Source organism: Exophiala oligosperma, assembly GCF_000835515.1.
Source record: "Exophiala oligosperma strain CBS 72588 unplaced genomic scaffold supercont1.4, whole genome shotgun sequence".
Classification (NCBI taxonomy): Eukaryota; Fungi; Ascomycota; class Eurotiomycetes; order Chaetothyriales; family Herpotrichiellaceae; genus Exophiala; species Exophiala oligosperma.
In genome coordinates this window covers 2,395,815-2,423,010 of record NW_015622821.1, presented here as the reverse complement: position 1 = coordinate 2,423,010, position 27,196 = coordinate 2,395,815, and the positions used below count along the sequence as shown (strand labels likewise).

At 49.8% G+C, this 27,196-nt stretch overlaps 8 protein-coding genes across 9 annotated transcripts; 4 read left to right on the top strand and 4 right to left on the bottom strand.

The window, feature by feature from the left end:
- Positions 1–2,088: 2,088 nt before the first annotated feature.
- Positions 2,089–5,233, bottom strand: PV06_04971. 2 transcript variants are annotated; one of them, XM_016405932.1, is made up of 5 exons: positions 4,303–5,233; positions 3,709–4,248; positions 3,106–3,445; positions 2,967–3,049; positions 2,089–2,904 (listed from the first exon to the last, which is right to left on the bottom strand). In XM_016405932.1, the coding sequence occupies exons 1-5, from the start codon at positions 4,314–4,316 to the stop codon at positions 2,877–2,879; spliced, it is 1,005 nt and encodes a 334-aa protein (XP_016264138.1). In that variant the 5' UTR covers positions 4,317–5,233; the 3' UTR covers positions 2,089–2,876. The 2 variants fall into 2 exon arrangements, with proteins under 2 accessions (XP_016264138.1, XP_016264137.1); XM_016405931.1 differs by having other exon boundaries at positions 3,709–5,233.
- A 1,179-nt stretch (positions 5,234–6,412) lies between these two features.
- PV06_04970 (uncharacterized protein) lies at positions 6,413–7,841 on the bottom strand. The gene is made up of 3 exons (XM_016405930.1): positions 7,281–7,841; positions 6,905–7,230; positions 6,413–6,839 (listed from the first exon to the last, which is right to left on the bottom strand). Exons 1-3 carry the CDS (start codon positions 7,440–7,442, stop codon positions 6,755–6,757), a joined length of 573 nt encoding a protein of 190 aa, XP_016264136.1. The 5' UTR covers positions 7,443–7,841; the 3' UTR covers positions 6,413–6,754.
- Positions 7,842–8,706: 865 nt separating this feature from the next.
- PV06_04969 (uncharacterized protein) lies at positions 8,707–11,199 on the top strand. The gene is made up of 2 exons (XM_016405929.1): positions 8,707–9,294; positions 9,366–11,199. Exons 1-2 carry the CDS (start codon positions 9,111–9,113, stop codon positions 10,865–10,867), a joined length of 1,686 nt encoding a protein of 561 aa, XP_016264135.1. The 5' UTR covers positions 8,707–9,110; the 3' UTR covers positions 10,868–11,199.
- Positions 11,200–12,500: 1,301 nt separating this feature from the next.
- Positions 12,501–14,196, bottom strand: PV06_04968 (uncharacterized protein). Its single transcript, XM_016405928.1, has one exon. It carries the CDS (start codon positions 14,108–14,110, stop codon positions 12,569–12,571), a length of 1,542 nt encoding a protein of 513 aa, XP_016264134.1. The 5' UTR covers positions 14,111–14,196; the 3' UTR covers positions 12,501–12,568.
- A 1,362-nt stretch (positions 14,197–15,558) lies between these two features.
- PV06_04967 (uncharacterized protein) lies at positions 15,559–16,493 on the top strand (the record flags this gene model as incomplete). Its single annotated transcript, XM_016405927.1, has 5 exons — positions 15,559–15,810; positions 15,892–15,990; positions 16,051–16,188; positions 16,273–16,338; positions 16,392–16,493. 5 exons carry the CDS (start codon positions 15,559–15,561, stop codon positions 16,491–16,493), a joined length of 657 nt encoding a protein of 218 aa, XP_016264133.1.
- Positions 16,494–22,073: 5,580 nt separating this feature from the next.
- On the bottom strand, positions 22,074–23,524 carry PV06_04966 (uncharacterized protein). The gene is made up of 2 exons (XM_016405926.1): positions 23,077–23,524; positions 22,074–22,977 (listed from the first exon to the last, which is right to left on the bottom strand). The coding sequence occupies exons 1-2, from the start codon at positions 23,442–23,444 to the stop codon at positions 22,185–22,187; spliced, it is 1,161 nt and encodes a 386-aa protein (XP_016264132.1). The 5' UTR covers positions 23,445–23,524; the 3' UTR covers positions 22,074–22,184.
- Positions 23,525–24,186: 662 nt separating this feature from the next.
- Positions 24,187–25,650, top strand: PV06_04965 (uncharacterized protein). Its single transcript, XM_016405925.1, has 2 exons — positions 24,187–24,284; positions 24,385–25,650. The coding sequence occupies exons 1-2, from the start codon at positions 24,216–24,218 to the stop codon at positions 25,480–25,482; spliced, it is 1,167 nt and encodes a 388-aa protein (XP_016264131.1). The 5' UTR covers positions 24,187–24,215; the 3' UTR covers positions 25,483–25,650.
- Positions 25,651–25,828: 178 nt separating this feature from the next.
- PV06_04964 (uncharacterized protein) lies at positions 25,829–27,124 on the top strand. Its single transcript, XM_016405924.1, has 3 exons — positions 25,829–26,640; positions 26,713–26,787; positions 26,844–27,124. Exons 1-3 carry the CDS (start codon positions 25,940–25,942, stop codon positions 27,019–27,021), a joined length of 954 nt encoding a protein of 317 aa, XP_016264130.1. The 5' UTR covers positions 25,829–25,939; the 3' UTR covers positions 27,022–27,124.
- The last annotated feature ends 72 nt before the right edge of the window (positions 27,125–27,196 follow it).

The window sequence follows — 27,196 nt, the reverse complement described above, 5'->3', positions numbered from 1 at the left end:
TCAGCATGGAGTGTTACGGGCCGACCAGCCAAACTTTCTATCCATAGTTCTATTGTTTGCAGCGCTTTCATCGAGTGTTACTAGCTGGTTACTAGTGTAATTGGCCATCTGTGCTATATAGGAAGCGACAAGTTCATCGTCTCGCCTGGTGTTAACTCTGGTTACCCGTTTATACGTGACATTCATAGAGTTAAGTGCCCGGGAGACTGTTAATATATGAGCGTTGATACCAAACTCATCGCGGAGAAAATCGCAGCACTCATCCAGCCGCGCCGTCGGCCAATCTAGCATAAAATCACGAAGTCCTTCCATTGCGGCATGATGAATTGACTTTGGACGACCTTTAACAGGTGCTATATCATTTATTTCGATGTCTTGATAGCGTAGATCCCGTCGAACTTTGGAAATATAGGCATTGGAAACCCCTTGAGCCTTTGCAATGGCTGTGCCTTTCACTCCTGCCCGAAGTGCAATTGACACGGCCACTTTTACCGCAGGATCAAACTTTGGCTGTGACGGCATCACAACCACGCCTTTTTATATAGTAAAATTTAGATACTTGGATAGAGAATTTACTCCGGAGTAAGATTATCATATAATATTTATGAAATTATAGGGTGGTTGTTGAGAAATATGGCGTTGTGTTCTCACCGCTTTTATGATTGTTGAATGTTTTGTATGTTGCAAAAAAATAAGGTTTTTACGGAATTTTGCAAAGCACAAATACCTCGGGTAGGGGGGCACACTTTACATGGTAAATATGACAGGGTATAAAACATGGGTACTTGACGAGTGCACCAACGTGATACTTTGTATACATTGAAGTTTTTTTGACAAGTAAAGGTAATGTTGTATCTGTGAATATGGGGGTCACTCAAAGGTACTGTGTTTTGAGAGTTGACTTGTACGTACCTTGGGTACCTATTGTAGGTAGGTACTTCTTACTCCTCCCATTTCACGTACATTATCGATCTTCCTACTGTACACAACTCCACTTCACCTTTATCTACCCACATGGGGTGGTAGGAAGACTTTTTTTTCCCGGCGGGTGTAGCAGGTCAATGCGTTTTTGCGAGGAATTCTTACAGTACATACTTCCCTGGGTCCTGTGAAATGCGTTGGAGTGGACTGTACAGTATCGTACCTTGTTCTCTATTGACTCCGTACTTGAAATACCTATTGTAATTACCTACCTACCATAGTAGTATCCTCCATAAACCGTATGCTTTGGGACCACTCACTTTCTCCCCTCCCCTCCTCCCCCCCTCCTGGTACAATTGACCTCGTCCATTACTGGTCCTGTACCTACTCGTGTGGCATACATAAAATGTAATGGCATGTATGTATACATGTTATGGAGTATGCTGCTCAAAGTATGTACGTGTGGATGTATATTTCCACGAGTGGTCAATAACAAACAGAGTCACTCCCAACAGAGTCACTCGCAAGTACAACATCTAATGGACACCAACTGGAGTACATACCCGGGTAAATAGGTATTTGGTGAAAGTGTATACCACTGGGATAAAAGTCCCCAGAAAACTCATCACTTTGGTTTACAGACTGATCGAGATCTGTTTCCGAATCATCTCACTTGCCGGTGGGAAATCTGGACTGGACATAAAAAGAGTGCCGCCTCGCGTCTTTACAGTAAAATAAGTACCTAGGTACGACCCCAATCCAAGACTACTCCGTAAGTACCTACCTTGGGTATCTCACTAGGCACCTAACCCGTCCAAATACTAATGAAAGTAGTACAGAGTAGGGACCACTTCAGCGGTACCTCAACGTACAAGCTCGCCCCCCCCCTCCAACCCCCTCCCACACCCAAAGACCCAAGCAAGAAAGTCCACGTCCACTCGATAAGGGGTGGAACCTTGAGGAGGGGCACCGGAGGGTTGTGACGGTCACTTGCCCGGAAGTAGGTAGAAAACTGTTCGGACTCTTCTTCCGATTCTCATTCCGAGGATCACTTTATTGATACAATGTATACTCTGTTACGGGTCTACCGATAAGGAGTATCAGGCTCGCCTTCGAAATTGGGAAGGTTCTCGTGTATAAGCAGCACCTCTGTGCCACGCAAGATTGCCTCCATGTCAAATGACTTGGTCAAACACTCTTGGACTGTTCCTTCAATGCAAAAGCTCAAAATACGATGAGCAGTATATTCACATTCATTCGTGGACGATATCGCACCTCCAGATACATATCGTAGTATAAATAAGCCAGACCCTTCTCGTATATACATGAGACCATGGTAGATTCAATGGTACCTTCCTCCGCTTCCCTCCATGCAGAACACGACATTCATGTCGAGTGATTTTGTGCCTTTGTCTAAACCTCTGGAGGTTTCAACATTCAGGCTGCGTCTCGTTCTGGTGTTTACACATCATCATCTTTAGCAGATGATTGCCCAAGCGGCGGAGACTGCGGCGGTATGCATCGTCTCTGTCAGATGCCTGTCGAATGGTTGACTCTGACTCAATCTCTTGAATAGTCAAGCAAGATCTGGTCTGAGGCTGCCAAACACGTTCCCATCTCATTTTGTATAAGATGACCAAGAACAGCTCATGGTACTCTTAACCTTCACTCTCAGGCATGAAAGGACCTTCCCAATCAGCGATGAGAGTAGTGGAAAGGCCGTCGAGACGCGACTTCTTGAACCGTGCCGCCACTGGCACCAGCATTGTTCCCCCGACATATCTCTTTCCAAATGCATGCGCATACCATCTAGCCATTTATGTACAGGTCATTACGACGTGAATCATCAATTCTGGTGGTGGTGGTAGGATCTGATCTGCCGGTGAATCCGAAATATGCATGTCGACATAAAGCGTAAACGTTCGTGCAAAAAATCGTAAATAAAGAGAACTCGTTCAAGGTTTTCGTCCAATAACAATAACCCTAGAAAGAACAATCGCGTCAGGATGAGCCGTAAGCGATAACGACGGCGGCACGAGACTTACAAGGGATAATACCAGTGTTGCTGGCGCTGGTTGATCTCTTTAAACGCACTGACACAAGCTGCGTTGACCTGGTCAACAGACCACTAGAAGAATTCTTAGCTCAGAGTCGTTCAGAGGTATAGTGGCTTGAGAAACCCACATTCAGTTGCCGAGTGCAGACTTGTAACAGCCAGCCTTGCAACCCCGTCTTGTAAAATCGTTCGTAGAATCTTCCAATATCTTTCATTCTCGAATCCGATGACCACGGGCCGAGTGGTATGTTGATTCTCTTCTCCTGGACATCCACAAAGCCAGCGTCTTCAATCATTTGCTTCATACTGAAAGATATGTCGAAATCTCGTCCAGCGGCAACAGACAGATGGCTTCTGGTGTACTCGCATAGCGCTTTGATGTGACTGTCCGGTGGAGTGCTAGCGTCTTGGGTTTGCGCATCGATTTCAATCTCCAGCTGTTCGATCCACCCTCCAGACCTCATGTTACTGTCTACCGTCAGCAACCAGTATCAAACATCAAAATCACGCGTTGAGATATGCTCAAAAAGGTTGAGAATATTACAGAAAACCCATAATCTAATGACTGGATTTCTTTTGCGTTGAACAAAGGCTCAAGTACATAATTGCCCATCGTATTTTCGAGGGGGGAAAGCCAGCGAATTCGGGATGTAAAGCGGTGACATGGACGTATAGATCCATGTCACGGCGAGGTAAGAGCTTGCGCGGATCGTGGAAAGCGTCGGACTTACTCGAAGCAGTTCTTGTATAGCGCGGCCCAGTCCCTGACACCGCCAAATAGAGATCGAATGTGGACCAGGTCGAATTTCATGCTCGGATCGTCGAGTACCCAGTCTTCTGTCGCATCGGCAAGCATAAAAGAGCAGTTCGGCAGGATATTTCGAGCATGTGGTGTCAAATCCATTCCCACCACCTGGGCATCGGGAAACCTGTCAGCCACCCCCTCGGCCCAGTACCCTCGACCAGTACCTATATCGGCAACGGCGCGAAGATTAGATTCGTCGACAGGCGACAAGAAATATTTATCCTCAAATATGAGCAGACACATCTCGTGCATGGTGATTTCGTTCTCCTCCGAGACCTCGTCGTGAGGAAAAGGGTGTCCGTCTTTATAGTCATGGTACCGACGGCCATTTTCCATCCTGAAGTTGTAGGCGGAAGACGCCATGGAATACGCCGAGCTGGCATCTCGATCCTCCTCCTCGAGGACAGAAAAACGGCCATAGTTTTCATCGACGGGTATGACGGTCGGTAGATTCAGGTCATCCATACTGTCCTTGTCAGAATAAGTCATGGTTACCAAGCATGGTATTCCTTCGTCGTACGCGTGGAAAACCATAAAAAAAACCCCAGATGTCCGCTGACGGAGCGGACAAAAGACACAGACACGTAGAGGACCTGCGGAGAGGAAGAAGAGAGCAAGAGGAAATGTCCAAGGAGGCCGAAAAGCCAAAAGTTGAAGATATCGTGCGAAGGAATGACAGGACGACAGAATGGGACAACGGCGACAACGGCCTGTCAATAGTGGGTTGCAATAATCTTAAAAGGATCTCTCGTTCTGAGTCGAGCGGGTGGGGAACAGGTTTGATAACTGACACGCCGTTGAGTAACTTAGGACATCGATAGTGGATATGGGGCGACCGCGTGAACAACGTGAACTCGAATGAGACCGGTTCGAACCCAAAGCTTCGGCACCAGCCTGGAGAAGGAGTGTGTACCTAGGGTGGGTAGGGTTGAGTCCCGGTCAAGAGACAAGCGAGCCAGCCAGCTGGCACCCTGACAAACGTTTCCAACACAGCAGCGGAGACGACGACTGTGAGACCGTGGAATGCACCCAAAATGGATATGCTGAGCGACCGAACGGTGGGAAGACGACCTGTTTATGAATATGAGTGATTTTTTTTGCAAGATGCACAAAATGAGAAGAGGTGAGTGCGGAAGAGGTGGACAGTTTGAGAACCCAAGGTCTAATGGAATAAGAACGACGTGCATTGACCTCGAGCGGTGGAGAGAGGACCGAGCAGAGAAAACTTGAAGCAAATGGGAGGTGGACATGGGCTGGACTCTGTCTGATACGAGTAGAGCGAGGGAGGGGGCCGGCAGTAGTGGAGGAAGATTCGGAGGAAAAATTATGACGGCAGGACGAGAGCCAGGGCTCGAGGGACCAGGGGACCTTGCTACCCGGCGACTGAAGTGACAGACTTGACGATGGACGGGGTCTGGTTGATACAACAAGACATCCCAGGTGGATAAAATTCTGTACAGGGTGGAATTCACTGAAAATGGAGGCATGAGAGAAAGTCGGACAAGACCAATAGAGGCAAGCGACTAGAAAAGCATGAGAAGCACGGGCGAACCGCGAATCTGGAAATGAACAGCTGGCTGTGACCACGAAAATTGGGATTTTGTTTCCTTGTCAGTCCCGGCAACTTGGATCAACTCAGGTGTGTCTTGCTCCGTACTCCGTACACCTCCAGGGTGTCTGGACGCTCCCTTCTCGGGGCGAAACAGGCCTCCCTGGCCTCCGAAACTATTCCCAAAGACACCTAGAACACCCACACTACCGCCCGGGCACCCCTACTAGTGGCTTGGTCACCTTTTACTTCAACAGTACCAATACAGTAGCTCCATGCCCCGTCCCGCAGTACCGGGCCCAGTCTGCGAGAATGGGCACAAACTGTCTGCTGATCCCGAGAAATAGTTTGCCCGTACGAGTAGGCCAGGTAAGTAAGCTTGACGACGACGGATTCACTACCAGTACCTACAATAGCACCGCTGGTGGGGAGGTGCTTGGAATGTTACAGTATGGCATACGGAGTAGGTACCTGCCTACCTACAGTACGTACATTGTGTACGGAATTAGGTGTCAATACGGTAATCTGCCCTGCCACAGTGCTCAACGACCCCTTCACGTACTCGTCCTCGTACTTGGGAGGCAATCAACCCAGTCCTCTCATACCTAGGTAATCAACATCATCCCTCGCGTACGGAGTACCACCCTCTCGCAAACTCTCATTTTCAGGCGGACAACTACGATCACTCCCGTGGGGCGCCGCTCCATTTCCCTTTCGGCGCAGTTGCATCGCTAGGTGTCTTGAATGATGGAGCTGCTCAGGTCGTTGAACAGGTCAATTCAAAAACACACCCTGCTCGCTCACCTTGCATGCACGTTGTCAGCTAAACGATCCCGGTCAGCAGGACAACGCAGAGTCTGCCAATGCTGTCCATCCATCCTCAAAACACGTCAATGGGCCTGTTCCCGACCCTTTGGCAACAATTCGCCTCTTGCCGATGAGGATCCGAGCGAGGTGGGAGGCTTCCCGGTACAGCACATGCATGTCACAGCTGCATGTCTGGAAATTCTGGTCCTATGAAAAACGTCGACGCACGCCACCTCGACTACCAAAACAGCGGAAGTTGGAATTTCTGATCATTGCCCTCTCTTCCGACCTATCATCATCTGCCACATCTTTCCGGGGATGGAACTGCACTGCAACCGAACCCGGCTCATTTGGTGCCTTGAGGCCAGCCACATGCCGAAAACACGAGGATTTTTTATGCTAATACAACTGTTGGGAGATTGAGATCACCGTTGACGCCATACCCTCCCTACCATTATCCTGGAAGACCTAACCGGTGGTGACCCTTACGACTATCTTTGCCAGTTTCTTTTGAAGATCACCCGCGCAAATCCTTTTTGTGCTGTACGGATATACCGCTTACTTTTCCCGAGAATGACGGTCCTTGCCCCGTGGTTGCTTCTCTACCATTGGCGCGTCACGCCTCGGTCTTGTTGACATATGCGTGCTTGGCTCTTTTCCACAGGCAGATGGTGCTGACGGCTGAGAAGGTGAATAAGATACTATGTGAGATCCACGGGTCAGCTTTGAAACTCAGTGGGTTTCTGTAGGTGTCTTGGCCACTTACCATAGAGCAATGCTCAGTCCCCAGATCGATTTCATTTCGAGGCAGGTGGATTTGGAAGTGCCGATCCATTGGGAATAGTTGACCTTGCCACTTTTGTTTAGGCTGTTTCCGAGTGCCGATGTAAAGTCGTAGGCGCTTGAGGTGGCATTCGAGTTCTTGTCCAGGTCCTGGCAGTTGAGGTATGAGAGAGGCTTCCCCACGACCACCGAAACCACTATGAGAGCGATCAAGAAGAGTGAGTCGATGCCGGTACTGATAAGGAACGGAAGGATGTTATCCAGGTAGAGAATGAGTGTGATGGCGCAGTACAACACTGAAATGCAGACCTAGTGCAGGTTAGAATGGCACCAAACTTCCTTGCTTCGACCTGACGTACGATGCTCAATATTGCGACCAGGACCGGGGGAGGAGTTGCGCCAGCGCTGACCATTTCCGAAATGAAGTTGGCCGTGATACCAATAATCGCAATCATGGAAGCCATCTGCAACGCTCTCGTGGCCTTGAAGGTGGCTCCGAGAACACCATGATCAGGACCCATAGTGATCTATACAGCGGCAACGAGAGGTTTTTGGAGTGAAAGTAGGGTTCCGCTTTGACTTGGTCTTTCAAAGAACGTGTTGGTCAAGGTGAGAAATGGTATAGAAATGCAATGAATGGAAGGTAAGGAATGTCAATGTTGGCTGATTTCGTGGTGATGGAAAGGACTGGCCAGAGTTGGATCGATGGAATGATTGTATTTGGAGTTTGGAACTTGTTGAAAGAAGAGAATGTATTCAGCAATCGGACATGGCACCGGTTTAAGTATCTTCAGGTCAGGTATGTGAACCAGGTGAATCTATCTTGACGCAGTCAAACCCAACACTTCTCACCGCTTCTCAAACCACTGTTACAGTCGTGGAGAGGCGACCGCCAACAGGCTCTAGACAGTCTCAGGACGACTAAACACTATCATTGATGGATGGTGGTGGTGGTTTCTTTGTCCCAACCACCAGAGTGTTTCGGAACAAGCGCTGAGGTAGGTGACCTATTTCAGGTGGGCGGCTAAGAATGACCTGGTTCCGCAGCCGCCAGCCAAACAGACATCAGCCTGTCTCAGCAGCCTCATTTGTTCTTTGGGCGCAACATCAGACAAGGCTCTCCAGTGCGGATTTGCTGTAGGGTGCTTTCACAGGCGTTGACACTCTGGAAAAAAGAAATCTTTGTGACAGTGGATATGCGAAGTTTGGACAGGGTGAATGAAAGATTACCTGGTGGTGGGTGGCTTCAGGGACTCCGCCAGGTACTTTAGGCTATGCCTTGTTGCTCGTGCGAGGACCATCACTGCCTACCACTGGATCACAGGCCACCAATTATCGGGGACAATTGCAGCAAAATATCCGAACCACATCTCGACGTGCTCTCCTCGACGATCAACCAAAATGATCAGACCAGATACGGAGGACGTACAACCTAAATGTTGTCGCTGCACAAGTACATACCTAATGTGACTTGTCTGAATCGAGGAGTCTCATGCGAAGTGGTCTCTCTCTCTCTCCATCACCGCCAAGTCGACAACTCCTAGGCGAGGAGTGGTAGAGGCAAAGCCTTCGTCGCGTCGGCGGCGTCCATCGAGCATCGGCCACCTCCAGGCTCTGCGGCTGCAACTGACCAATCGCCTCGTTGCCCGCCTCCTCTTGCCTCTGCAAAAATTTCTACGCGATGCTTATCGTTATCAGCGTGGTGGCTCTTTTACGCAGTACGGATACATCAGCAACCAAATTTTTCCATTTATTCATAGCTCATGCTCCCTTATCTCGTGAGGGCAGAGGTTCAAAAGAGCTCAAGAATGCTCCAGCTTCCCTCGCAGCCTTGACTCTCTCTCTATCGCTCTTTGTCCAACTCCTTCATTCTCTTTTACTCGAAAATCACCAGCTGTCCGGTCCTACACTCCTCTCTATCTGTACACTTGACTCCGCACACTCTACTGAATCGTTGGCTCTTCCGCACCCACTTTGGGCCAAGGTACTTAAGATCTCCCAGATCTTCCGCTGACTGGTTACACACATCACAGAGTCTAATTGAACACTCCGCAATTTTTTCCTCTCTGACGCCTTTCCCCGCCTACGTAGTTGATTACGTCGGGGCGAAGAACAGGCCTCTCTGCCTGTTGCTCACTGGACGGCTATTGTTTTGCGCCTCTTGGGTCTTGGTTCTCATATTGCTCGTCATGTCTCTGACGCGAGTTGCCTCCGTCGATGGCTTCGAGCGAGAACGACCAGGCTCGAGTTCGTCGTCGCGAAGGAGGATGAGTTTCAATCCTTTCAGTGATCAGCTTCCACCGGCTCATAGGAAGGCCAGTGTGGTCACGGAAGCTCTGCAATTCGAGGAGGTTTCCAAGCAAAAGCGACTAGGTGAGTGGAAAGACGCTGCCGAGGTTAGGCATGTTCGCGAAATGCCATCGTCTCGCTGACCTCTTGAGCAGTACAGGTAATCATCGCGATAATCTATTGCCTCTTTGCTGCCGGTATTGTCTTTGGCTATGCTGCCATCAAACCAGTTCTCATCGATGAGGGCGTCTTCTCGGACCTGTGCACACCAGACGAGCTGGAGAGCCATACTTCGCCATGCTATCAACAAGAGATTCGCCTGAACTTGATGTTCACCGTTGCAGCAGTATCAACGAATGTCGCAGCCCTTCCTATTGGGACCATCCTCGACCGGTATGGCCCAAGGGTCTGTGGTATCATCGGAAGCATCTTCCTACTCGTAGGCTCTTTGCTGTTCTCCTTCGCCGCCAAGGTTGGCGGCGACCTCTTCACTCCGGGCTACTTCTTTTTGGCACTGGGCGGTCCATTCGTCTTCATTTCCTCCTTTCAGCTGTCCAACACATTCCCTCGAAACTCGGGCCTCATCCTGGCCCTACTGACCGGCGCATTCGATTCCTCCTCGGCACTGTTCCTCGTCTTCCGACTCGTCTACGAAGCTACTGGCGGCAAGCTCAACACTCATCGGCTCTTTCTCATCTACCTGGTGGTGCCTGTTTTTATCTTTATCGTCCAAGTCTTTGTCATGCCCCGAGACTCCTACAAGACCGTCAGTGAGGTCGTCAAGGATGCAGAAGAAGAAATCAACGCCCCAACACCACCCGAGGCCTCCCAAGAAGAGATTCAAGTCTACCGCGAGCGCAGGGAAAGCACCATCGCCGAGGTCAGCCTGTTGCTGGATAAGACCACCAACACCAAACGCCAGAAACGCGAGGAGAACAAGAACAGCAAGTCCGGCGTCTGGGGAGCCCTGCATGGCCATTCTGCCTTGAACCAAATCAAGACGCCGTGGTTTTGGTTAATCACCCTCTTTACGGTCGTTCAGATGACTCGTATCAACTACTTCGTCGCAACTATTCGTCCACAAGAGCGGTATCTACTTGGCTCAGAACACAAAGCGAAACTTGTCAACGATTTTTTCGATGTTGCCCTTCCTCTGGGCGGCATACTCAGCATCCCCTTCATCGGCACGCTCCTTGACCATACGTCAACGCCGTTCGCCCTGGGCTTCCTGGTCGTCACTGCCACCATCATTGGCGTTCTGGGATGCCTACCGTACATGTGGGCCGCGATCGCCAACGTTTGCCTGTTTGTCGTGTATAGACCATTCTACTATACCACCGTCTCTGATTACTCGGCAAAAGTATTCGGCTTTCAAACATTTGGCAAGGTCTACGGGCTAATCATCTGTCTGGCGGGCCTCTTCAACTTCCTGCAATCACCCCTCGATGCGGCCACGCATGTAGTGTTCAAACTCAACCCGATCCCCGTAAACGTCATTCTTCTGAGCGTCGCGGTCATTGTGGGCACGGCTCTGGTCACCTTCACCTACCTCAAGAGCCGAAACATGAAACGGGAACACCTTGAGGACGAGGCCGAAGGTGCAGCGGAGACATTGATGCCCAGTGCCAATGGTTCTGGCTATGGCACGCAAGGATAGATGTGCCGATGAGATTACGGAGGAGCTTTTTCCTGTGTTGCTGTTGCATCACTGCGTATGGAGCATGTGTTTCAGAAACGGCCGATGCTTAAGCTGTCTTGTCACGAGATCGTACAGTATGTGTGGGTATTTGTCTCGTCAACTTTAAGTCGGAGGGTATCTTGTTTGAGCATGGCGTTGCACGCTGGGATGGGCTCTGAAAAAACTCTCGATTGCGAGCCAAAGTTACGGAATAGGATGATTATGTTTTTTGGGTCTGAGCAGAGTACAGAATGCGGACTTATGTTGAATCCAAGGAAGCGAGTCCGGCGATCAAGGATTGTACATGACCGAAATTGATACCTGTCATAAAAACCGAACTATACTTTTCCTGTATTTCTACGGAGTCCTCGTAGCTGATTGGGTTGCAATGAACTGTGCGCATCAAAGTCGAGTTCTGTCTCGGGTTTCTTGTTGAACGCACATTGTTATATGGAGTAATTGTGTTATACAAAGCGAAGCCTCTTTCTACCCTATGAGCTAACCTCAAGAGTTTTCTGGCACATTTAGGATCTATTCCGCCTGTTGAATTCAAGAACGTCCAAAAGAGAGCACTCTCGATTCGCAATGACTCTGCGTCGACTCTTTTCATGGGAGGTAGTTTCGACAAACTTCAAACCCTTCCTTCTTTTCACAAAGACACGCGCATTTTGATTCATGCCTCCTGTCTCATGGGATATTATTATACATTCTTCGACATTTTTCCTATTGTCCATGGGCCTTCTCCCCCATCCGCTTCGATGAGTGCTCGCCAGGTCAATTCTTTCGATTTTTCGTTTCTCGTCAGAAAAAGAGAGCAGAGAGTTGTAGTTATTGTTGTTGCCTGATGTCGTATCAACAGTTTGATGACATTGGAGCTCAGTGGTTTCTCGGAGGTTGGAAATTGTAATTTCGAGAGGAAGGGCAAAGTTTAAAATCCGGGAAGAAGCATGTCACTCCATTCCGAGTTGAAGAAAGCTACCGCGGCCTATTTTAAGAAAGAGAAGGAAAGGGTTGTTAGCAATAGTTCAAAATTTACAGTAAAGGTCCATCGACATTGCGCTTTGTGAGGAATTTGTGTCGGAATGATATACACATACTCCAAACATGGCGACGCTAATGACGACACTAGCATTCTCTTCAGATGTCAATGAGTGGTAGACCGAGCTGATGTATCCTTTGGACTGGGTGCGGCGGGCAGGTTGGATCGCGACTCTCTTGGGAGGCATTGTGGAAAAAGGAAATGTGATTGAGGGAGGAGGGAGTTGAGCTGGTCAAGAAGGCGGAGAAAAAGGTAAAAGTTCGAGTTTCGAGTAGAGGTAGTCAAGCTACAGGTAACAACGTCGATGGGCGAGCTTCGGAAGGGTGAGGTTTGAATGAGGAACAGATTTGATCTCGGTATGGATATCGTTGCGACTTGTAAATTTGAGATCATGCAAGAATTCCTGTCGAGTGTTTGCCTCAAAGTGCATTTACTGTACGGTGAATTACTTGTTATATGTCGCGAAAACGCCCTCGTTTTCGTCACTTTCGCAATCTGAATACGACCTCGTGTACACGGAGTCGCCTCAATCACATCATACAACAACTTTTTGTCCTTGATATCGTGATCGAGCCTTGATGAATTTTCTATGTCTATCAGATTGAACAACACCCTAACGCCCAAAGACTATAGAACTCTCTCTACACGACTTGGGCCTCGAGTCTAAGGTCTGTGTCTTCTCCTTGTCCAGTTTTGTCCACTCTCAAAAACTTCAGCCTCTCCTTCCTTTCGAGGTAGGCTGCATGCCACTCTTCAGTGTGCCCTTTCATCTTGTCATCTATGCCCTGTTCCTCGGCGTCTGTGTTTGCCCAAGCAACCAAGTCATCCACATAGGCAATCTCTTGGCCATCTCCCCTCAAGCTGTGGAAGTCTCTTCCCAACCCCTTGGTCCTTACGCGTTCTGCGTACTCCTCGCGCATCTGTTCGTACGACGGCAGCAGAGCCTTGCCGCTGAGAACCCTCGCCACGATCTGCGCCTGGAACTCGAACAGCGAAAAAGTCGCGATATGGTAAGGTGCTCCGACGAACGCGAGGGATGGGTCCTCGATGTAAAAAATGTCCTTGTACAGATTGTGTACCATATTTCCCTCGGCAGTAACCAGCACATGCTTACCCGCCTCGTGCGCCGGTGTTGTGTCGGAGTGAAGATGAGGAAAGAACGGATAGGAAGTGATGTACCCCGTGCAGAGGATCACTGCATGGATATCAGACAGTTCCTCGCCGTCTTCGAGCACAATCTTTCCAGGTATCGGTAGCGCTGCAACCTCTTTTTCGGAATTGCTACAGCCACCGTCTAGTTTGAACAATCGAACTCCGCCGACCCTGGTCGCCTTCTCGGGCATCATACTCGCCGGAAGATCTAGTTTTCCTCCACGAGAACTTTGAAAGATGCGACGCGCATACGGAGCAGATTCTTTCGCAATGTCGTAGGATGACACGCCCGCGCCGATCAAAAGGATATTCTTGTCCTTGAATTGTCGAGGATCTCGATACTTCTTCGAGTGCCATACTCTTTCTGGATACGCCTGCTTCCACCCGTGCAGCCCTGGCAAGTCGGGGATTCGAGGCATCTGGTAATGTCCCGATGCCACGACAACGCAGTCAAAAGCCCACCGCCGTTCCGTGAAGTGGCATCCACGAATGGCGTCTTTGCGGAGTGTTGTTGTTCGAATCACCCACTCTGAACCGACCTTTTGCACGTTCTCCACACGGGTATTGTACTGAGTGACGCTTGCTACCCCATGATCCCTTGCGATGCTCTGGATATATTCCTCCAAAACACTCTGGCCGACGAAGTCGGTCGTCCCTGGTGGCCAGGCTTGGAGGCTCGTTCTCATTTCACGCGTCGATACATTATTCATCAACCCGGCGTAACAAGGCCCGGGTGGTGCGTGAGCTATCTCAAGTTCCTCGGCCGTCTCTTTGTCATCTTCTGAGACTTCTGGAGGTGGTGTGCGATACTCCAACTCCGGCCTGATCTCATAATCTCCCCTGGAAGGCTGCTCGTTGGGATACGTCGGGTCTTGAGCAGACCTAGGGTCGAAATGCCATACGCCACCGGCGATGCTCGACCTTTCGAACACAACGACTTCTAAGCCATGTTTTAACAGGTGAGCAGCACTCGAAACACCGCTTATGCCTGCTCCAATCACAGCCACACGCTTTCCGGGGCGGTGAGCCATTGCAGCTTCTCTGTTACTTACGGGCTGCAAGAGGCAAGACGTAGTATATGTGAGCCAAGATTGACAGCACAGGTAAATGGCGCGTCAATGAATAACAATATACCCCTAGTCCTCGCTCTTGCTAGCACGGAGGTCAAGTGGAATGAATGAGTGGTGTCGGCGCCTCTCTGCACGCCGATACCCGAAGACTTGTTGTGCTCGTATTCGCAAGGTTGCCAGGATGTCGATTCAGTCAAGTACCTATCTACAAATGTCTGGTGAGAAATGTGCATCGCGAAACAGGGATCCTTGTTACCATTGGTCCACGGCACACTATAAGGCTAGCGAGATGTCGCGATCTCTATCCAGGATGACTACATCCTTGCATCCTGGCGGTGGTGGATGCATTGGGTCAGTGATAGGCATTTGCGTGGAAGTTTCATTGCGAACCGCAAGAAATTAACGCAGTGACGAAAAGCACATGAGATAGTGAGCAATGTACAGTTTCCAGGTCTCGATTCGTGTCTGTCATTGTATTGTCGCTGATGTCAGCTTAAAATGCACATACGAGGTCTACTCTTCCATGGTAAGTTCAAGTGACTACTAGGTATGTCGCGATACGAGGGTGTGAGAGTCATCAATACGAAGTTGTGAAGGATGTGGCTGCTAGAATTCTTGCGGTTTGGCGATTGATCTTCCTCCTCTGCCGACATGTCACATTGGGGTTCAGCCGCCAGCGTGAAGCAAAATGTCACACCTGGAACCGATATGAAACTGATTTCCTCGAGATCGGGCAAGGCCCAAGATCTGCTTCTGCTGGTGCTAGTTCCCACTCTCACAATAACCACCATCACCACCACCAGAAGTTTGCGACCTGTAAGGAACCTACACGGCCGATGACGAAAGGCTGTTGGGACCTGTAATGAGTGTAGAAACATGCGTAAGCTTTTAAGACACCTGGCATAGTACACCGCAGATGTCAGGGGTCTGTGTCGACAGACGAGCAACGAATACATACTTCATAGCACGCAATTCGGTCACGTGCAGCGGTTCCGACCACATTCGGCCTTCGTTCTCTCGGATGGCCTTTTGGATAGGTGGAAAACATGAAGTGGTTGGAACGATAAGGGATTTCTGATTGGTATAAGGCGTTGCGCTAGACACAATTTCAGAAGCATCCGTCACCCGTTTCGCAATAGGTGTTTCGGAGATTCCTAGGTGCAGTTAGAGACCAACTGGTAACACTGCACGCAATGCGACATGCAAATCTCGCCATACCACCTTGTAGGGCCAGCAAACGAGGGGAATTGGTAAGCATGTATCTCGGACACGAGAGATATCCTCGGCACCATCTTCCATCAAGACCTCGCCCTGAAGGTAACAAAGCCCGGAGAAACGGAATGTCTGTTTTGATCCCTATTTCCCTTTTGGAAGAAAGACTTCTGTCTTGCTAGAACACAAGGAACATAATGGCACCAGCTCTAACGAAGAGAAGCATCAAGGACACTGTCGTCCCTAAAAAAGATACCCTGGGACTGTCCGAACCAGCATTGAAAAGGTTGAACAGGTCCCAGGCAGGCACTAATTTGTCTGCAGACCAACAAAAGGCCGAGCTCGCCTTGTTGATCGCCGAGCGAGGTACGGTTTCCTCTCGCGACCAGGACCTCTCACCTCAGCAACAAAGGGAGATCGAAGAGAACTATGGCGAGGTCGAGGTGTACGTAAACCAACCGCTCCTCGACCTCGTTGAAAGTGGTTTGTTATGCTGAGTCCTCGACCGTACACAACTTCATACTCCGCAGCAAGATACTGGAGTGCCGGGAGTGATTATCATCCGGCCAGCTCTTCAAGCCACCGAGATCACTCCTAGCTATCGCAAGACGAGGTGGTGCATGCCGTTGGTATGGAAGTGTCCAACAAACTGTGTGGAAGGCCCTGTGGGTGGAAAGAGCAATGAATAGTCGAATATCCGTCCTCGAGAAAGGCTGAGGGTGATCTCATTATGGGGATATCTGCTGCCAGCATACAAAGTCGTCGTCACCATCACCGCGCCCTCGGGCTTCACAGGGCCCAGGACCACCCACGCATTCACCGTCCAGGTACGTTCGGGCACTCTATTCGTCCAAAACAAATGATCCCTTATATGTTCGACTCGTGAATTTTCTGTCAACTAACCTTCACAGGAAAACCAACCATTTCAACACTCCATGGTGCAACGGTTTAAAGTCGCCTTCCGCAACAAAAGGAAAGTCAGTCAGGTCAAACTGGATGGCTATCCTGCAGGCAACTTGACTTTTCCAAGGAGGAAGAAGCAAATTGGGACACACAGTGGGATCAACAACAGTGGGATATCAATTCTGGGGGCAAATTGGGGGCACGACAACCAGGTGGGAGGACGACATAGGAGGATCAAGCGTCCCTGGAGAGGGTTAGAAAAAGTTATAAGCGCTGCGACAGGGGAGATTCCAGAGCGAGTACCATAGATCGGTTTAAGACCTTCACTGGTCCCGAGTTGGGAGGCATCTGGGGGAAAAAATCCTTACACGACTGGGATTTTCTTAACTAGGCTCCTATGGGAGATAAATCCTAGTTAAGTTTTTGCCATTTTTGCAGAATCCTTGTGTATTTTTTGTGCAGAACATTGACATATTAACAAGTATGAGAAGAATGTAGACAGTATGTTGTTAGGGACTTGAAGGGATTGAAATATCGTCACGAAGTAAGAATCAGTACAGAGAATAAGCTCCTCAGAATGCTACGGCGTTGTTAAACGTTGATGGTTCTGGTGTAATATCAGTCTACACACTTAGTCATGCATTACGTGATTTTACGTTCCCTTGGAGCTTGGCGCGTACTTCGTATGTGTTCGGATTCTTTAATCCATGGCTCTCCTTAACGGTGCGTTATCATTGCCAACATCATCATTTTGAAGTGAAACCAGATCGTTCCACAGACAAGGTGTGGTTTGAGCTGACGTGCTCACTGTTCAGACTGGCTTGCGAAACTACCGATCCCGTGCTTTCCATGAAGCCGCGCAGTCACATTCGATGGCAAACCAAAAGTCCCACTGTTGGCACTACCCTTCAAGAGAATGTAGTAAACGAAGTTGTTCCCGCGAGTGGTCTCTACAGTCTAGGCCTTTCTCGCTGATAGAAACCCTGAGCAATGATCAATTCACTGAAAAGGTTTCGGGCTTGCGAGTTACGATTCTGGAGTTGGCTGTAGGGCGTGAGGCGTGCTACCAATCATCATTCGTATGAACAAAAAGAGGTTGGTTCGTTCCTCCCCTGTCCCGTTGTTCGATTATTCCAACGCGCAGATCATGTTGGGAATTTGCGACACCACATTGCTCGACCACAATGCGACCTTGGATGCGGAGTCGAAATCTTCGGGTCCAACAGGAGTGAGTATCGTTTCTCAATACCTTCCATAACGAACGAATGCGGACGTCCAGAATATAAATCCAGCGGGGTTTGTGTTTGATTATGCTTCAAAACTCATGGCAGCGCACTGGATCCTGAGGAGGTTCCAATGGGCTGCTCTGTGCTTTGGCTGGGACTGTCAAGCCCATAACGATCGACGAGTCGGGAGACACCTTAAGGCTCTGACTGGGTAAACCCTGTCGAGTTTCCCGTGGAGACCATTGCCCATTAAAAGTCATGGCCTTTTATGGGAAATGGACCGTTCGAGGTTTGGTAACGCTACAGTCGTGCTCTGAACTGAACATGGTCAGGAACCACGTAAATGTCGCCTTGTCTGAAAACCCAGCATCATCGCTTCTGGACCATGAGATCTGCACATCGTTGGCATCAGATCTCCGGGTTCGTTGCTGCGGTTGGTACTGTTCGCGGTACCTCCTGGGCAGCTCAGCAGTGGGGCGAATGTAGGGGATATCAGATATTCCCGTGCAAATTGAACCAGTGCTGCTCGGCTTCTTTGGAAAGAGGGGGTGGGCACGCGCCAAAGCGCAGCCATCTTTCCTGCATCCTTCTTTTCCAAGCGAGACCTCCAGGTTACCCGAGTATGTTCCCGAACAGTCGCTCACCAACATCCCTCTACCCACTGGACCAAAGAATTCGCATATCAAGTCGGCCACGCACGCGTCAAGAGCTAGGTGCGATCGATTATCGCGGCCTCCACTTACCCAAAATTATCATTCTATTGCCATGATTTTACCGGCACATCTGAACCGAGTGCTTGCATGCTCGGAGTCACTAAGTAGGCATTAGCTGGAAAGGCATAGGACGAGAGATTTGTATCGCCAAATATGCAAAAACTTTCTGGAAACGTTGACAAAATTGCACTTCAAATGGACGTGGAAGTCAATTACCACCACGGAAACATATGATACAAAACATCTCATATTCAATGGGCTCGTATATATCTCGCAAACAGTTGGGAATCGTGGCGAATGGCCCATGCTGCCCGAACAACTTACGACTCCAGACTCCCTAAATTGATTTACCCATATAAGTGGCAATAATATGTCAAAATGCGATAGATCAGGTCTAGGGAGGCTGAACAGTAACATGGACAGGGTCGAAGATGCCGCATTCGATCAGATGTGCACGCTATGCTGCAGGTGCAGAGATTTCGAGACCAGCTCCCTGGATTGTGGATCTCGGAGGACAGGACGAATACGAGGCCATCAGGGACAGAACGGTGGCAAGCACGAGCGCCACGCGTCAAAACAACTCAATTCTTCAGCCTCGACCCATGACGAGAACAAAAGACGTTAATCTTTGAGGCTGCACCTCCTAAATGCTTATGGCGTCAATCTGGGCTTAGTTGGACTGTCTATGTGATAGCCAGCGATTCAGCAATGGCGGTGGCTTGCTTGAACGTGAAACCTGCCAGTTGCCACTTTGGGAAAATGAATCAATGTACAGAATACTTTGTCAAGCTTCTACTGGGTATTCCGGCAGACAACAAAAGACCTGACAGCATGCCTCACGATCTCGGGGTTCAGAGTGATCATCAAATGAGCATCTGTTTCCCCCGCGTGTCGGCTACAAACATATGCCCGAATGGCCGGGGAAATGGGGGTCTCTGGGGGTCATTGGGGGAGTCCTTTCTCCTCCTCCCTGCCCAACGCCTGGGCGAAATTGTTCTTATCAGAAATGCAATATCTACTTTCAGCATCGCAGCTGCCAACTCGACCGCTCGCGTACAGTTCATATGGGTTCTTGCCACGTTCAGCATGCCAAAAGCCACATCATTTGGACTGGCAAAACAGTAAAAAGCCTTCCCAGCGGTATCGTTGCCTCATACAGCGAAATACCCACCTGACAGACGAGTAGAGTTCTTAACATCCCTGCGGCTCTGGATCTGGAACGCCATTCCCGACACATGTGATGGTTGATCTCGACGATGATCAGTTCTGGAGGCCACTCGACTGATTCTCTATGTGCGTCCTGGAAGACTGATATCATGACTCAAGTGCATAGGTGTATCGACGCATTGGGTCAGAGGCATTCTACTCCGTACCTAGCATCGGAATGGGCGTGGTCAGAAGTCCAGTCTATGTCTTCGCCTCAGCCAGACGAGGCAAAAGAATCTGCCACGATAGCAACTTGTCAGTGGGTCATTGGCAGCTTCGGGTATAGCTCGTGCCCGCATTTCCCCCGGACATTTCCACTACTGACCAGGATGATCCCGACTAGAGCGCAGTCTACCAGCCTTCTCTCGACTCAGTCCTTGCAGATCGAGCTTTGCCTCCGCGTGGGGCCCTCGACCCTACAATGCTTCTTATTCCCAAACGGGTGACGGATCTCCGGCAGTTGAGTCCAATAAGTTACCATCAGAGCTTGGCCCAGGGTTTGGCCTTTTGTTATATCAAGTGCCTATATCTGCGTCCATGAAGCCCACGATCAACCTCACCTGATACCTCACCCCTTCCGGTACCGTTGCTCGAAGACAGCAATACCGCAATCATGGACGCTCCAAGAAAGGAGAACGTGTTGTCCCACTGGAAATGTCTCGCCGCTTGTACCTTGGTTAGCATGTGTCCATTTCAATATGGCACAGACTTTGGTATTATTGGTGGTCTCCAGGCAATGCCTGGCTTCCTGCACGTGCGTTTTCCCACTACCTGTCCGTTTGGGCAGAAGGCACGACGGCGAGCTCGTCACTGACCCCAGGCCAGATCTTCGGCGAGAAAGACCCAACATCTCCCATCGGATACAACATCTCCCACGAACGCCAGCAGCTTATCTCGTCTCTCATGATCCTGGGCGCATTCATCAGTTCAATGTGTGGCGGCCCCATCGCCCATTACATCGGCCGAAAAGTGTCTCTTTGGCTGGCATGTGTAATCTGTGTCATTGCCAATGTGGTCATGATGACTACGACTAGCATTGGAGCTTTATATTTTGCCCGTACCTTTATCGGTATCGCCAATGGTCTCTTCCTGACCTTTGGCCAGCTTTACTTGCAAGAATGCGCTCCAGCCAGGTACCGAGGTATGGTTATCAGTCTGTTCCAGACATGGACCTCAATCGGTTCCTTGATAGGCACAATTGTCGACAACTTCACGGTGAAATACAATGGAAAGCAACAATACATAGTTCCCCTTGGCATCATCTACATCATCCCGGGTATTCTGTCCGTTGGCATGTTGTTCATCCCCGAATCTCCTCGGTGGTACCTACTCCAGAACGAGCCCGAGAAGGCGCGCAAGGCACTCCATTGGCTGAGGCCATTCCCCGATACCGTCGATTCTGAAATTCACGATATGCAGTCCGCCATTGAAGCCGAGCGCGCGCTTGCCAGGAGCGCCGATATCTTAGACATGTTCCGCAACCCGGTCGACCGAAGACGAACATATCTAGCCTGTGCAGCCATCTCTCTTCAAGCTGCATCTGGAGCCATGTACATGATTTGTAAGTTCTGACGACAGCACGTTAAGATGTCTTTCGTTTCTAATACGTCCAGCTTACGGCACATACTTCTTCGAGATGGCTTCGGTCGGATCTCCTTTCGAGAACGCCTGTATACTTACTGGCGTCGGTGTCATTGCGATCCTCATCAACAGTGCCGTCATCACCCGCTGGGGACGCAGACGATTCTTCCTTGTCACCGGTATGATCATCTGTGGCATTGCGCAGCTCATAGTGGCCATTGTGTATGACAAGCTAGGAGCTGGCCCGAGCACTGGAAAGGTAAGGGATCGAGGTCTCGTTAACAACTCGACACCTTTTTACTGACAATCTATAATAGGTCATTGTTGGTATTTCCGTCATCTACTTGATCGGCTACAACGGCATGGTCGCTTCCTACGCATGGCTCTGCGGCGGAGAATTCCCATCCCAACGTCTCCGAAGTTATACCTTTGGTGTGGCCACCTCGATTGGCTTTTTGGGCGCGTGGCTTGCAACTTTCACCGCACCATACTTTATCAACCCTGATTCGTTGAACTGGGGACCCAAGTATGGGTACATCTGGACACCGTCGTGCTGGATCGCGGCTCTGTGGACATATTTCTTCCTCCCAGAGACTCATGGTCGTACGTTCGAGGAGATTGACGAAATGGTATGTCGTTCACTGTCTCAGTCTGACACTTTTCGGTGGCTAACCCATGTGATATAGTTTGAGGCGCACCTGCCCGCACGCAAGTTCCGAAAGTACCAGTGCGTGGGATCTGTGGCGGCTGTTGCAGCAGCTGCACAGGAGGACGAAAAGGCAGCGCACCATGGCAGAGTCAGCCACGACGAGATGATCTGGTCGAACGAGAAAGCTGCTGCCGAGACTGCGGTAGCCATCAGCTAGAGAGACTTGAAAGGTTTCTAGGGCCAGGTTGGGAGAGTAATAGTAACTGGAAGAGTCCGTCTGAGGTTCCTTTGATGGTTGAGAACGCAGGCCGCAGACACCTGACAGAAGAGGCTAAGGAAGTCAATGACCGATAGTCCCGGCATCACTTCTGACGCCGCACATGATTGTGATGAGAAGAAGTTGTATGACATTGGACCAAAGTATGAATACAAAGCACGCATTTACGTATACCCCAATTTTTTTCTTAGTCAGTAATAAAATCCAGAGTCCAGCTGGCAAGCAAGAGTCTTCCACGTCCTCGGTACAAGCGACAGGACAGTTTCTTTTATGCATTCTTCTTTGTGGTCAAAGTCTCGGGTGAAGCTGCAAAAACCATCTCGTCACGGTCCTGGAGTAGGTGGAGAGCGGTGGCTATGGGACCCATGATGGCGCATCTCCCGATGACGTCCAACAGACTTGTGAATCCAAAGCCGCCGAGCTTGCCGTACCTGCATACAATGCCCCAAACGACGTAGACGAACGAGGTGATGAGGTAATCGTATTGAAGGAACCACATTGCGCCTTGGGCCACGCTTGACGCCTTACTGTCTCCCAGCGGGTTCGGTGGCAGGATGACGTTGAGCGGATGAAAAGCGTCGACCGTGCTGGGGGTGAACAGTACGGGAAATAAAACGGTAGAGAGAGACAATGTCCAGGTCGCAACGTGCGTCGGGACGCTGACGGCCATGGCTAATTTGTAGACGGTTTTCAGTTGGGACAACTGGTTCTTGTTGTTGGCCGACTCTCCTGAAAAGAGAGGAACGATACTCTTGCGGGCCAGGAAGGTGAATAAATTCGTCCATACTGGGAACAACTGCCAGACGACGATCGCAAGGACCTTGGCATCTTGGGATATCAATGTCGGGTCTGGTAGTGACATGGCGATCGATGGAACGATGTATCCCAATAAAACGCCAAAGGGGAGACCACCCAAAATCCCCTGGTCGACGGCCAACGCGGACGGTGCAAGTGGTGTGTTCGACGTCACCAGTGGTGAGGTGAACAGGTAGATGGTCAGGTATAATGGGACCATGACCCCTGCTCCGATGGACTGGAAGAGAAGTCCATAGATGGAGGTACTGTGTCGGACAGGAAGAGTCAGTCAGTCAGGTTTTTAAAGTACATACCAAGGTCGGTTGCCCTCCTTGCTCTACAGTAGAGGGTGGGACGAGACTTACAAGGTAATGATTCTTCCCCTGTTGGCATTTCTCGAAGCCTCTAGTGTTACAACCGCCAAAAAAGCCACGATTTGACCGCCAAACAAGAAAGTCAAAAGACTGGCTCCAGGGTTCTCTCCATCGACCAAAGGCCAGAAGAACACCACCAGGATGGACAACAGTCCGTCGGGAGGGTCGACCCCCGTGAAGCCCTCTGCGAAAGCAGGTCTTCCGACGGCGGCGGTGGTGGGTAGCTGACGCTTCTCTTGGTGTGCGACGATCAGGGGAAATGTACCGTTGGCTTCACCGAACAAGTGTAGACAGTAAAACCCGACGAAGACAAAGGGAGGTATGATGATACGTGACAATGTGAGGAGGGACATGATCATCAGGCGATACAGAAAAAGAAAGAAAACACAATGTGCAATGTTTTTGGAATAGATTTAAACTGGTACAGTATCAATGCTTGTGTTCAGAAAGAGTTGATGAAGAAGGAAAAAGTGCAAGCTAGAGCAATTCGAGGGGATACAACAAGGATGATGGTGATGATGATGACAGGTGCAAGAGACTTGTAAGGAAAAGTACTTTCCCAAGGCCGTAATCTCGATTATCTGTCCATTCGTGAGGTCGTAAAATAAAATAACTGAAGCATTCGATTCGAGTCAGTCAGGGAGAGCTAGAACAAAACTATGTCCTATGCATTTACCTAGGTACAGTATATACCCTGTACGGAGTACCAAGGTAGAATTCGGGTCCCTCAAGATCCGCACCCGAAAATGCCATACCGATTATGCATATATGCTGCGAGAACATGTAGAACATTTTGTACATTCTGCACCCACTTGTCCTTAGGCGTCCACAGGGCACTGTAAAATGATGATCTAGGCATCACTCGGGCATTCTGGCATTTGCATGGTCCCTACGCAGGGCTTAACTAGAGTGCCCGATGGTTGCCAATAGGGGCCTCCCTGATTTAAGCACTGCCCCCATTGATTGCTTGGCAGACCGGAAATTCTGTACTGTAGACCTAAATCAGTCGATGTACTGTACTCTTGCAATGACAACAGACTTCAGCCTCGCAAACATAGCAAAAGCAGTGTACTCCCTAGTCTTTATCGCTTCACTTGAAATCATTTCCTTCCCCTATTCAATGGCTTCTCATGGCTCAAAGACGACCTCACTCGAAGAAAAGAACTGGTTGCATCAACTGCAAGAAACGGCATATCAAGGTAAGCTGCTGACCGGGTACCATAGCCCCCTCGTTATGCCTGCCCTCAATACTGCCCTCGAGTCTATCATACTACAGTCCTCCACTAACCTCTAGAGCAGTGTGACGAGTTGGGCCCTCCCTGTGCAAATTGTCGGGTTCGAAATGTGGACTGTGGTCTAGCGCTACCTGCACAAAACACAAACTCGCCTCAGCCGAGACCTCAGCCTGCAGCAGAGGAATGCCCTCAAGCATCAGTCGTAGTCGTCGGTGACAGAATTCTAGAGCTAGAGCTTTTTCATCGTTGGTCAACCGACACTTGCCGCACCTTCAGAATCACATCCGACGATATCGACGTCTGGCGCCTGATGGTGCCCCAAGAGGCCTTGAGATACGACTTTCTCCTCAACGCCATCCTCTCCGTAACAGCTCTACACGTTGCTACGACCACAAGTCCCACCAGGTCCCGTGCCTACCAACTTGCCGCCTTGGAGTATCAAAATTTGGCCATCAACACCTTCCAGGCAAGCAATCTCACAGTGACGGCAGCCAATCACCAAGCCATGTTTGCCTTCTCCGTCTTGAACATGGCGCTTGCCCTGGCTCTGCCGTATCACTTGTCACGCGATAATGACCTCACAAACATCCGAGAAGGGCTCCCTACTATGTTTGGGCTCCTGCAGGGTGTGGTTTCCATCTTTGCCTCGTCGCGGACGTGGCTGAGCACCGGTGCTTTTCAGGGGTTGGTCGCCCGACAAATGCCAAATGTGCCCCGAGAGGAGTTGGACCACGCACATAGAACAGCCATGGATCACCTGCGCTTGGCCAATGACGAAGGGTATCGGTTACTTTGCTCCGACCCTTCTTCTTCTCCCCAAAAGGCCGTATCTTACCACGAGTCAAATCTTGCTGCAATCGAAAAGCTGGAGCAATGTTTCCTCTGGAACTCTGACGCCGACAACGTGGTTTGTTTGAGGTGGCTGGCAACACTAGAGGGCTCTATTATCGACGCGATAAGTAATCGCGAACCAGTTGCCATGCTTGCGATCATGCATTGGGCCATATTGCTGGACAGACTCGGTGAGAACCGCTGGTGGGGAAAGTCATGCGGGAAACTGCTGGTCACCGAGCTGTCGATGGTCCTGAATCCTTTAAAGCCACAGTGGGAGCCCGCGATTTCGTGGGTCCATCAGCAAGTTGGTCTGCCTGCATTGGCGTAGAAGGCGAAGTCTTCCAGTTATGATAGCCGGCGAACCTACCACGTACTTGGAATGTTCTTTGTGTACGCACGACCTGCTGCGCCTTCAGCTCATGCTGTGACTCATGCTGTGCTCCTTACGAGCGTGAACTACCCCCACGACTTGCGAGCGTACAACGAGATGTGTCACCACCTCAGCGCCTCGTTGGCGTGCACCACAAGGCTTGAGGAGTTGATCTTGGCCAATAAGAGTTGAAGAATCCATCGACAATTCCCGCGGTACGCGGTACGCGGAGAATGTCCGCGTACAGTTTGGCACTCAACGCATTGGCTAGGTCACAGCCATATTGCAATGGTTGGCGAGATAATGCAACCTAGTCCCTTATTGTGAAACAAAGACATATATCAGGCCGTTCGCGTCTGCTGCAATATCAATGTGAGCGGACATATTTCAATATACAGCTTTTTTAGCAGCAAGAATGACCTCAGGCAAATTTCACAACTGTACCACAGTGTCACCAGCATGCCCGGTGTCGGGGACAACATATGGCTATATCCCTAATGCTCCTGCAAATTATACACTCGCCGTGGTGTTTGGTATCTGCGCTTTGTTGCAACTGGCCCTCGGTGTGTTCTTCCGTACGTGGACCTTCATGATCGCCTTGGCCGCCGGTTGTATCATGGAACTCGTGGGCTATATCGGGCGTATCAAACTGCGCCACAACGTTTGGAATAGATCAGCATTCAGTCAGCAAATTGTGTGCTTGATCATCGCTCCATCCTTCATTGCGGCTGGCATATACCTCTCCCTCAAACATATTGTCCTCTACCTTGGTCCTCAACATTCAAGATTAAAACCAAGACTATACACCTGGGTCTTCATTGGATGCGATATATTCTCCATTGTGGTTCAGGCAGCAGGTGGCGCAATAGCAGGCAGCGCTAAAAGCGACAACCCGACATTGCTGAAAGTTGGCAACGATACAATGATAGCGGGCATTGGGATACAAGTCGTTACCATGGTGATTTGCAGCCTTCTCGCTTTGGATTTCGCCATCAGGTACCTCAAACGAGCCGAGCGTCCAAGAAAGAGCATGTCAATCGACCACACAAGGTTCCGACTCTTTTGTGTTGCAGAGGTTTTTGCTTTCATTGCCGTGTTAATTCGCTGCATATATCGGTAAGCCAACTTTCTCTTTGCTTAATCAGATGGAAGAGGGACGACTCGCTAATACGTCCCTGCTGCCAACAGTATACCCGAAATGGCTGGCGGCTGGGGAAACTCGCTGATGAGAAAAGAAGATGAATTCTTGATCCTCGATGGAATGTTAGTGAGCCTACGACTACCCCTTCTAGGATGCTCTTGACTGATTCGTCATCCAGGATGGTGGCATTGGCTGCAGCTACGCTGACCCTATTTCACCCGGGCCTTTTCTTTCCTTTAATGAGCGGTCGATGGAAGACGGAAGCAAAGCTCAACAATGAACGTGAAGTGTTGTTCTCTATGCAAGGCATGCAGCAAGAACAGCAATCCAAAAGGCCATCTAGCGGCGCACATTGAGAGCTATATCCAAGCAAGTCAACAACTCCTGAATCAGATCTTGGACAGGAAATCACCAAAAGAAAAGACAGTCCAACAAACATTTCAATGATTAACATACCAAGGCACCGAGAGTCATTGTACATTAGACACAGATCTCACAGTCTCCGCGCACTCGCTTTCAGTTACAGGCAGC